This window comes from Megalobrama amblycephala, linkage group LG15, assembly GCF_018812025.1.
Source record: "Megalobrama amblycephala isolate DHTTF-2021 linkage group LG15, ASM1881202v1, whole genome shotgun sequence".
NCBI classification, from domain to species: domain Eukaryota; kingdom Metazoa; phylum Chordata; class Actinopteri; order Cypriniformes; family Xenocyprididae; genus Megalobrama; species Megalobrama amblycephala.
The window spans coordinates 19,504,333-19,515,829 of record NC_063058.1 but is presented as its reverse complement, the minus strand read 5'-3'; the positions used below and the strand labels follow the sequence as shown (position 1 = coordinate 19,515,829).

At 34.9% G+C, this 11,497-nt stretch overlaps 2 protein-coding genes across 5 annotated transcripts in view; one reads left to right on the top strand and one right to left on the bottom strand.

Moving 5' to 3' along the window:
- isg20 (interferon stimulated exonuclease gene) lies at nt 1-3,556 on the bottom strand. 2 transcript variants are annotated; one of them, XM_048159140.1, is made up of 4 exons: nt 3,404-3,556; nt 2,266-2,944; nt 801-1,001; nt 1-694 (listed from the first exon to the last, which is right to left on the bottom strand). In XM_048159140.1, the coding sequence occupies exons 2-4, from the start codon at nt 2,917-2,919 to the stop codon at nt 497-499; spliced, it is 1,053 nt and encodes a 350-aa protein (XP_048015097.1). In that variant the 5' UTR covers nt 2,920-2,944; nt 3,404-3,556; the 3' UTR covers nt 1-496. The 2 variants fall into 2 exon arrangements, with proteins under 2 accessions (XP_048015097.1, XP_048015098.1); XM_048159141.1 differs by having other exon boundaries at nt 3,367-3,457.
- Nucleotides 3,557-5,320: 1,764 nt separating this feature from the next.
- cacna2d4b (calcium channel, voltage-dependent, alpha 2/delta subunit 4b) overlaps nt 5,321-11,497 on the top strand; it is a 39,143-nt gene continuing 32,966 nt past the window's right edge. The window contains exons 1-7 of one of the 3 annotated variants that reach the window (XM_048158464.1): nt 5,321-6,333; nt 8,835-8,916; nt 9,090-9,206; nt 9,347-9,406; nt 9,564-9,726; nt 10,993-11,124; nt 11,244-11,304. In XM_048158464.1, coding sequence (XP_048014421.1) covers nt 6,203-6,333; nt 8,835-8,916; nt 9,090-9,206; nt 9,347-9,406; nt 9,564-9,726; nt 10,993-11,124; nt 11,244-11,304 — 746 coding nt within the window. In that variant the 5' untranslated portion in view covers nt 5,321-6,202. The remainder of the gene's footprint in view (nt 6,334-8,834; nt 8,917-9,089; nt 9,207-9,346; nt 9,407-9,563; nt 9,727-10,992; nt 11,125-11,243; nt 11,305-11,497) is intronic. The other 2 variants (XM_048158465.1, XM_048158466.1) reach the window with 2 other exon arrangements.

Below are 11,497 nucleotides of genomic sequence, written 5' to 3'. Positions count from 1 at the left end.
TTTAGTATCATAATCTTTATTTAAACATTTTTTTTTTTTTGTATTTAAACTTTTCACATGACTGAGTTTTCTGGATGAACAGCATTGTAAGTATAACAATATAACAACATTTTTGTTACAATTGTCAATATGTAACTGTCAATATAACAATAATGCTATCCGCAACTCCACAGAAAGCATAATGTGTCATTAACATTACATCTTGATAACATTGATCATACAAATGAAAAACTCATAATGGAGTTATTCCCTAAAATACAGTCGGTGTAGATTCAAAAAGCTGTTATAAACATTATAATCCCTTTATAAACATTATCAACTTTAACAGAGTCAAAGTTTAAATTATTTAAATAATCTTTTCAAGTGCAATATTACAGTTCTACAACTTACACTTCCACATATTTCCTTACAGAAATGTTAACGTCAAGTTTGAGGTTTAAATAACATTAAACAACAAAGACGACTGAGGTTGGCACCGTTATCCTAACTCTTGGTCTTACAGGCTGCAGTCCATTATACTTTCTGGCCAGTACTGGTCCTGCATGTAGTGCTCGAGGGAGTTGTTGGGGATTGGGGTATGGTCTGTGTTTGAATCCCAGAACAGGATGTCTTTTTCCCACTGGTCCTCAACCAGCTTGTACAGGTCCATGGCAGCACGCGAATCCTCAACAGAGCAGTGACCCATTGTGCTATTCTGAAAGAAATATTCAGTATGTCAACAAGCAGCAAGTAAAGAAAAAAAATTTATATAGACTAAGCCTGATGTCCCAACTTCATCTCATGAAATGACCTGATCTTACCTGTATGGTCCTCTTAAGAAGCTTCTCAGCCAGTTTCTTCAAAGAGATTTGAGATTTAATATCAACATTATACAACTTTCGCAGCAAGCGGCAGTAAAAGGTATCCCTAATCATTTGTGCTGGGATGGAGATGTCAAGCACCCGGAAGTCATTAAATAAGGCATGGCCAACAATAATCTTCTCTTTGAGGATGCTGGCAATCTAGGAAAGAAAAAAACCACAGGGTGTTATTTCAGCCATATTCTATGAAATTCAGTAGTTGTTTATGAGCAGGACTCAACAATGGGGATATCAAAATTTTCAAAATTTTAATTATGTTATGGAGTTACTAAAAAACAGAATAATTTCCAGCTATAACTATGTTAAAAACAAGATTGTAACTAATGTATAAAAAACATTTTTAAAATTAAAATGCATTTAAAATGTATATAAATACATAAAATTATATTTTAAAATAGCTACTGTTAAAGGGTTAGTTCACCAAAAAATGAAAATCATGTCATTAATTACTCACCCTCATGCCGTTCTACACCTGTAAGACAAATTAAGATATTTTAGTTGAAATCCAATGGCTCAGTGAGGCCTGCATAGCCAGCAATGACATTTCCTCTCTCAAGATCCATTAATGTACTAAAAACATTTAAATCAGTTCATGTGAGTACAGTGGTTCAATATTAATATTATAAAGTGACGAGAATATTTTTAGTGCACCAAAAAACAAAATAACGACATATATTTAGTGATGGCCGATTTCAAAACACTGCTTCATGAAGCTTTGGAGCATAAATGAATCTTTTGTGTCGAATCATGATTCGGATCGCGTGTCAAACCGCCAAACTGCTGAAATCACGTGACCTTCGCGCTCCGAAATGCTGATTTGACACAAAAGATTCATAATGCTCTGAAGCTTAATGAAGCTGTGTTTTGAAATCGGCCATCACTATATAAGTCGTTTTTTTTTTTTGGCGCACAAAAAATATTCTTGTCGCTTTATAATATTAATATTGAACCACTGTACTCACATGAACTGATTTAAATATGTTTTTAGTACATTAATGGATCTTGAGAGAGGAAATGTCATTGCTCCCTATGCAGGCTTCACTGAGCCATCGGATTTCAACAAAAATATCTTAATTTGTGTTCTGAAGCTGAACGAAGGTCTTACGGGTGTGGAACGGAATGAGGGCGAGTAATAAATTACATTATTTTCATTTTTGGGTGAACTAACCCTTTAATTAAATACAATATAAAGAACAGAAATATAAACAGAATATCTAAGCAATATATATTGTAAAAAAAGAACACCAATTAAAATTTATAGTATTAATTACTTTAATAATACCTTTAACTTAATACTTATTCAAAAATACTACACATTGTACACATACACAAATAAAAATAAAGCAGACCTAATAAACCCACAAGAACAATACAGCAATAGAGTTTACAGAGAGTGCCATCTCACCTCATTTTGAGCATCCTCAAAAGGCACTGCTTGTGCTAAATGATGTTTCCTAATGCCACTCCATTTTGTGCGGTAGTCTGTGACGGGATGTCGAGGTAAAATATATTTATCATATATAACACTACCATTATAATTGACAATACTACAGCGTGCCAATTCACTACACCGGCCATAAGGTCCAGTGCCGACCATTTCACAGTCCATAGCTACTAGCCTAGAGTGGTCTATTCCCACATATGGCGAACTCCTGCCACTAGTGGGAGGGCTGGTTTCAGATGAAAAGCCACTGTCCACCTCCCAGCCGTCTGTGAGAGGTAGTGCAGACTCAACTTCACCAGGCAGAGTATGAGGGGTTATTCTAGGCCTTTTGAATTGCACATGATCTGACTGTTCAGATACAGAATCCAAAACATCTCTATATTCAACACACCCCGTCTTGTTTTTCAGAAGCTCATCTGACTTTCTTTTCTTGCCTCTTTTCTGGCCACATGATGCTTCATGTAATTCAATGGTGGAATTTTTAATTTTGTTCTTTTTCCTTTGTCGACATCTTTTAGCTTGATGAGAATTAGCGTTTGTTTCTTGGTTTGAGGCTGACAGGATATTTCGGTCCATGCCATGGCTGGTGGAGTATTCCCAGGGTAAAGCAGACATTGTGTGTCACTATGTAGTTTCACACCTGTCAAAAAACAAGTTACTTCTGTGAATAAACATTTGTGGATGATGTAGTCTTTATTGTAAGTAGAGAATCATGACATTAAAATATAAATGACAAATAATCACAAGAACAGTTCAATCTTAAGGAATTATGTAGCTAGTAAGTTACTAAATTTAAATGCATGAATGACATTAACTCAATTGTTTTTATTCAAAGAAATATTAAAGGAGTAGATGGTTTAAAATAGGCAATTATTTCTCTATATTAACGTTGTGAATTATTCATAAGTACAGTCATTTAGCATTGGCTAGCTACTCATAGCAATGAAACAATATCGTACTTCGTCGCGTTTACGTGTAATAACGATACATAACATAACAGACATAGGCTAATATTATATTGTAAAACATTCCGACAAAAAACACTCAGTAGCATTGTAATACCTTTATATTTTTATACAAAAGCACCGTTAGCACATACCTCTGCATTTACACGTGGACTGATTAGAGAAGCCAGGCACGAGAACATGCCGAGACAAGACCCGAATCCCGCGATTTGATTGGCTGCACCGTTTGGACAGCATTGTACTTTCTGATTGGTCAAAACAAATGCCAGCACAATAATGCCAAGGAATAATTTTTTTACAGTCTATGGGAATAATGCAGTCAGTCTGAAGTAGCAAGATAATAAGAAACAGGCTATTGACAGAATGTACAGAATTCATCCATAGGGATTTTTTTTACTTATATTGATGTGATATTAAAGTTATGAACGTGTTTCAATAGTCACTTGACACTAGCCATACGTTTTTACGTTTAATAACGACACATAACGTAAAAAAAACATTGCATTATATTACAGTGAATAAACTGCCTTTGTGTGGAAACACATCATCGCATAATAAATTGACTGCAAAGTGTCTTCTTAAAGGGTTAGTTCACCCAAAAATGAAAATAATGTCATTTATTACTCGCACTCATGTTGTTCCACACCCGTAAAATTTATTTAATGCATTTCTAAAACTTCGTAGTATGCTCAGTGATTATACTTTCCGAATTCAGTCGAAGTGAATGTGCAATGAGTAAAACGAATTGTTGCTGTGACACAATTTACCATATGGTCCAGGGTCACATTTTATTAGCAACTGTTTTATAGTAGCTATACTATCCCGAATATGACTCACGCTAAAATGAATATGTAATGCAAACATGTTAAAGTTAAGCGTACTTGCAGTCAATTTATTATGCGATGATGTGTTTCCACACAAAGGCAGTTTATTCACTGTAATATAATAAAATACAGTTGCTAATAAAATGTGACCTTGGACCACAAAACCAGTCGTGTCAATTTTTTGAAACTGAGACTTATACATAATCTGAAAGAGGGTGTTAGGATATCACAACAATTGGCCGAGATACAACAAAATCTGGAATCTGAGGGTGCAAAAAAATAAAAAATAAAATAAAATATTAAACTTTAAAGTTGTCCAAATGAAGTCCTTAGCAATGCATATCCACTCACAAAAATACATTTTTGATATATTTAGAGTAGGAACTTTACAAAATATCTTCATGTAACATGATCTTTACTTAATATCATTATGATTTTTGGCATGAAAGAAAAATTGATCATTTTGACCCGTACAATGCATTGTTGGCTATTGCTACAAATATACCCGTGCAACTTATTATTGGTTTTGTGGTCCAGGGTCACAAATATGGTAAATTGTGTCACAGCAACAATTCGTTTTACTCATTGCACATTCACTTCGACTGAATTCGGAATAGTAAAATCTCTGAGCATAATACAAAGTTTTAGAAATGCATTAAATAAATTTTGAACCTAATTTGATGCTTCAGTTTGGGTAAATAGGTACTGTAAATGATGTGATGAAATGTGTGCATTTGTGAACCCCTCAAAATCACTAACCACAAATCAGCTTTACAGTTAAAATTAACATTGTGAATGATGTTTTGCTTATATTTACATCTTTCAGTTGTTTGGGTCGGTTGTTCAAGTGAGCATCCTCCTGGACAGCTTTGGATACCACTGGATGTGGACTCAGGTTTATGTGTTTGTTAGTGTTCTGACCTTTTTTATCACCATTATGTCTGGTCTGCATTTTGACTCTAAATTATGATTTGTAACATGGTGCTTGCTTTTGCACATCCCAGATACACATTGGGCATTTCTGGATAACATGCGTCAACAGGAAGTCTATTGCCCTATGAGATCACTATGAAGAACATAACAGCAATAAATATTATTAAATGGATAGTTGAGCCACAAATGAAAAGTCTGTTATCATATATTCACCCTCAAACCCATATGACTTCCTTCATTCCATGGGACGCAAAAGGAAAAAAATATGAATTGGAGCTTTATACTTATAAATTATTCTTCAGTAACTTCAGAAAGAAAGTTGCATGAGATGGATGGAACGGCATGAGGGCGTCTGCAAAGCATGATACAAAACAAACGACCATATCCCCACTAGATGGCCTTGTCCTTCAACAAACCGGAGCTGTTCACTTACACTGATTGGATGGACATGGGCCAACCTCCTGAAATCACTAATAATCCTCTTAGAGACAACAAAACTCTTACTCGCCCAATCCGCTGCGTCTTTCCAGTGTGCCCACCCTTTTCTCCTCTCTCCATTTCCCCTCCCCACGCTTACGAACCCACTGTGTGGAGAGATTGTAATCCAAGTGGATTACACTGTAAATTGGGTGATGGAGGATTGGATGCTCTGGAAGTGAATCTCAACTGCAGCAGTGTGCTTGCCATTCGTTTGATTTATATATTATAACTGGGATTATTCTGTGCCAAGAACTGTGAAACTTTTGGAGAACACCTTTCAGTTGTGATGCTTTGCAGATGACATGATGGAGAGACTCTTAAAATATTGATACCGTGTTTATCTGATTTTAACAAGAAGGAAGAAGGACCTAATGATAACATTAAGTGGATTATTTGGATTATCGGTATCATCCTGAATATGAGAAGCGTTGATTACTCCATGCAGCTCAGTGGGAGTTTGAGAAGTTTCTGGAAGATCTGAGCATGATTAGGAGTCTTCTGACGTGGATCACAAGGCCCTCCAAGAACTTTTGGATGTGCAAGTTCAGTTGATGAGGAGCTCAGAAGGGTCGTAAGAGACTTTTGAAACCATTTAGGCCAACATGAATGGAAGAGAGTGGAATGGAAGTTGGGTTTTAGTCGTCCTACTGGAGTAGTGGATTCTCAGAAACGTCTTCTCATGACTTCACCATACAGATGTGGCCCTTAAGGATAGATGTCAGCATCATGTGTCACATCAGAGGGTCTTCTTGGGTCACATTCCTCATGGTCTACACAGGTTGGCTGTGTATCTTTACGCATGCTCAAATGAAGATTCCACCTGAAACGTAAGATTCACCTGAATTTCAGCTGTTTTATCCTTAAACCAGGCATCCTTGGTTTGATTTTCAGTGCAAAACCTTAGATGCCAAGTTAAAAACTGTCTTCGTTTGATGTGTTTTTGGGTAAAAGTTACTGTTGATGATATAATATTACTGTTTTGATTCTATTGTGTTACTGTTCTATTTTATCAATGGTTTGGTAGATGCTTGGAAGACCAGACAGACTATTTCGGGGTCTAATTTGCTCTGTGCCTTCTTAGAATTTCAAATGAGACAGGAAGAGAAATTGCTCTGAGAGTTGTATGATCATTTTTAGTAATTCCCCGATTCCCTGAGTTTGTTGAGGTGTAAAATTCAGTTCTCACGAGGCTTGGAAGTCGTTCAGCGCAATGGCAGATGGCAGACACTTTTCGACATACGTAAGCAGCTGTGAAAATATTTTAAGGTGGAGATGCAAGATAATTTGGTTGTATGTGCATAATTCTTTCATTACTAATACAGAAATAAATAATTATATAATTATTATCTATATAATTTATATAATGATTATATGACTATACATATAAAATAAATAATAATGAAATTATTATTGAAAAAATTGAGGGGAAAAAATGCTAAATCCACCTTCTGACAGATTATGACAGCTTATTTTAATTTTTAATGATCTCTTTTAAGGTTTTTCATGTACTGTTTTTCTCATAAGCCCTACAAAAAACAAACCAACTAAAAAACATGTCAGATTTAGCTGGGGAACTTCTTTGGTTATTTTTTCCACACATTGTCAACTAGTAGGGTAAAGTCCTGGCTTGAAGAAGAGCAGATACACACATACCATTAATAATGCCTTCTGGATACCATCCAGACACCAGCTCGTTCACAGATGGCAATACAGGCCAGGCCCTGTGCATACAGGAATATCACTGGATGTGAGCTTTTCCCAACGTACTGCTAACGTTATTCTCATGCGTAAAAAATTTAGTTTAATTACAGTATGTGTCCTAGACCAACTCAGTATGTAACACCAAGCATATTTGTAGTCGACTAGGCCAGTGCAACTGTGTTTTAAGGATTTATTGCTGAAAACTGTTTTTCTTTTGACCTTAATCCCAATGTTTATTTTTAGATTTTTGGATTTATATAACTACAACAATTCAAGGACAAAATTGTTCTACTGCAGCACAAGTCCATTTTTAAAAAAAAATCCATCAATATTTAAAAATATATTTAATAATAATTACAGTATCTCATGCTCACCAAGGCTGCATTTATTCTATTAAAAACACAGTAATATTGTGAAATATTATTACAATTTCAAAAACAATATTTTCTATTTTAATATTTCTTAAATGTAATTTATTCATGTGATGCAAAGCTGAATTTTCAGCATCATTACTCCAGTCTTCAGTGTCACATGATCCATCAGAAATCATTCTAATATGCTGATTTGCTGCTAAAGAAACATCATTATTATTATCAATGTTGAAAACAGTTGTGATTCTTAATATTTTTGTGAAAACAGTGAAACATACGAACAAAAGAGCAGCCTTTATTTGAAATAGAAATATTTTAACAGTATAAATATCTTTACTGTCACCATTGAGTGTCCTTGCTAAATAAAAGTATTAATTTCTTTAAAAAAAAAAAAAATCATACTGATCCCAAACTTTCAACGGTTTGAAATGACTTTATACCCTACTATATTATATATTTATTCCTAAATATTGCTTAATACATGCAGGGAAAATATATGTGCTGCTTCTTTATCTGTTTGGATGTTTTTGACTCCCCGTTGATTTCCTTTGCTGTAATAGTATCAGTGTCCGCAACATTGCCAAGCTATTTACACAATTCCCTACCCTCCATGATGATCCCAGATTCCTTCAGGTCAACAGAGATGCTTCAACATAAGACTGATGACAGACTCAGTTGTTAAGACAGACTGACCGAGATCTCAAATCTTATGCCAAAGTGCTGATGGGGCTCTTTATATGACTAACCACAATGCTTCATTTGTTATTTTGTGCACTGTACATCAAGAATGAAAGAGATGTTTAATTATAACTGTATATTTGTGGACATTATATCATTTACAGTGACCTCATATGTACTTTTAATGTATAGGATTGTTTGTGTTTGGATTTGCCAGTATCTGCAAAGTCTGTATTTACTGTCAATGGTCAGAGATCAATAGATTACTTGGAATCCTATCAAGTGATTATGGGCCACCTGCATACTAAGACAATTATGTATATTTATAGACTGGCAGATGGGGGGTTGATCAAAGCAAATGTAGACATTTGTTTAATAATTTTAAGTTCACTAAATTCTAAGTCCACAGAACTTTAGCTAACGCTCCAGCAAGGCTCTCTCAACAAATGTTCTTCTTCCAGTAACATTAATAGAATGTTTGTTCAAAGTTTAAAGGTCTTTTATAATGGAAGGTTTTTTCTGAAAAATTTTAGTTGGATTTTAATTTTAATTTTTTTTTTTTATATATATATCTCTAGGGTTCAAAAATGGGCCATCACCATTTCAGAGCAAATCAATGCCATTGCATCAAAATATTCAGGAGCTGCTCTATTACAAAAGGTAAATATCAATGAAAATGTAGACGTTCAAGGTCCGTTTTAAAACATAATTACAGTTTCTTGCTGCTTTATTTATTTATTTATTTTTGCTTGTTCAATCAGGAGAACGTTGCATATATTCCCCAATAAAAAACACAATTGTTCTTGCTCAAACAATTCTCTCTTTTTGTCCAGAAACTCAAAGATGTCGAGCCCATCATCAGAATAGAGGACGTGGATGGAGCTCGATTAGTGCTGGAATTTGCAGAAGAAATTGAGAGGATGCTTGGCAGCAAGATGAAGTCTGTGAAGGTCAGTGTAAGGTGCTCATTTCTCGAGATTAATCCTAATTTTTAAGACTCTGATTCACAGTTTCTGGTGTTATTTTATAAGGAGCTTTGGTTTTAACTCATAAGAATGAATCAAAACGATGCTGTTCTTTTTGTCCTCAGAGGCTCGCAGACACTGCTGAGGATGCCGACCTGTACCATGAGTTTAATGCATCTCTACGGGTAAATAAAGAAGATGAAAAGATGATTTGGCATTTAAACCATATATATATATATATATATATATATATATATATATATATATATATATATATATATATATACACATATTTAAATGCAAATGCTGCATGGTCATTTTTTTGCTATATTTTTCTGTCAGTTTGACTACTTTAATGCATTATTGGTGAATACTATGGATGAAGAAGGAAATTTCATTGAACTTGGAGGCGAATTTCCGTTGGAGGAGAATGAACATTTCAACAAGCTGTCCGTCAACACTTTAATGAGCGACATCCAAGTTCCAACTAATGTCTACAACAAAGGTATGATAATCTCCATGGGCTTTGTATCTGATTTAAACAGTTTAGTCAATGAAAAAAAAAAAACCACTTTGTTATTTTGGACTTTTGACTAAAATTTCTGAGGGATTTTTAAGTCAGTATATTGTATAAAACTTCACTAGATGAAGATTACTTCTGATTTGAGTGTTATATATGATGTTGCATTTATATTCTGAACGGTGCGAATTGAATTTAAAGGTGCCATCAAACGTTTTTTTACAAGATGCAATATAAGTCTAAGGTGTCCCCTGAATGTGTCTGTGAAGTTTCAGCTCAAAATACCCCATAGATTTTTTTTAATTCATTTTTTTAACTGGCTATTTTGGGGCATCATTAACTATGCACTGATTCAGGGGCTGCTGGCCCTTTAAATCTCGTGCTCCCTGCCCATCGAGCTCGCGACTCTATAATACAGTGCATTTACAAAGTTCACACAGCTAATATAACCCTCAAATGGATCTTTACAAGATGTTCGTCATGTATGCTGCATGCATGCTTCAGGTCATGTGAGTATTGTATTTATTTGGATGTTTACATTTGATTCTGAACGAGTTTGATAGTGCTCCATGGCTAAAGCTAAAATTACATACTATTGGAGAGATTTATAAAGAATGAAGTTGTGTTTATGAATTATACAGACTGCAAGTGCTTAAAAATGAAAATAGCGACAGCTCTCTTGTCTCCGTGAATACAGTAATAAACTATGGTAACTTTAACCAACAGTAGCCTACATTAGCAACATGCTAACAAAACATTTAGAAAGACACTAAAAATATCATGTAATCATGGATCATGTCAGTTATTATCGCTCCATCTGCCATTTTTTGCTAATGTTCTTGCTTGCTTACCTAGTCTGATGATTCAGTTGTGCACAGATCCAGACTTTAATACTGCCTTGTCTATGCCTTGATCATGGGCTGGCATATGCAAATATTGGGGGTGTACATATTAATGATCCCGACTGTTACGTAACAGTCAGTGTTATGTTGAGATTCGCCTGTTCTTCGGAGGTCTTTTAAACAAATGAGATTTATATAAGAAGGAGGAAACAATGGAGTTTGAAACTCAGTGTATGTCTTTTCCATGTACTGAACTCTTGTTATTCAACTATGCCAAGATAAATTCAATTTTTGAATCTAGGGCACCTTTAAGAATTTTTTTTTATTAAAAATGAACTTTTCGATGCCTATTTTGTGCAAATGCAACATATAAACACCAAAAAATAATATCAGTCGTGTTTATTTGCAGATCCAAACATTCTTAATGGAGTGTACATGTCAGAGGCCTTGAACGACATCTTCATCAGTAACTTCCAGAAGGATCCCACACTCACTTGGCAATATTTTGGCAGCTCAACAGGCTTCTTCAGACTCTATCCAGGTTTGATCAATTCTGCTTTCAAGAACATTGTTTCGTCAGTCCTACAACTTAAAAAAGTCTAAAAAATTGCATTATTAATGTAAAACATATTTCGTTTTGCTTGTCTTTGTGTCTTTTAGGAATCAAATGGACCCCTGATCCTAATGGCGTTGTTGCTTTCGACTGCAGAAACAGAAACTGGTGAGATAAAGTCAAGAATTTGACCAAAAATACATTGTCCTGCATATCAAAGTGCTTGGCAATGTAGTGAGGTTGATTCATTCATATGAAATAAAATTTATGCCAGTTGACTTGGATTCAGCAAGGTCTTTTCCTGACCCAGAGTGCAACACAGGATTATCTGTGTGGATGCCACCCAAATGTCTGCTTGTGC

Coding starts and splice junctions, on each gene's coding strand:
- isg20 (XM_048159140.1), bottom strand. CDS start 2,919: ATGTCTGCTTTACCCTGGGAATACTCCACCAGCCATGGCATGGACCGA. Junction 1,002..2,265: donor TTGAGGATGCTCAAAATGAG/GTGAGATGGCAC, acceptor TTTCTTTCCTAG/ATTGCCAGCATCCTCAAAGA. Junction 695..800: donor TTCTTAAGAGGACCATACAG/GTAAGATCAGGT, acceptor TATTTCTTTCAG/AATAGCACAATGGGTCACTG.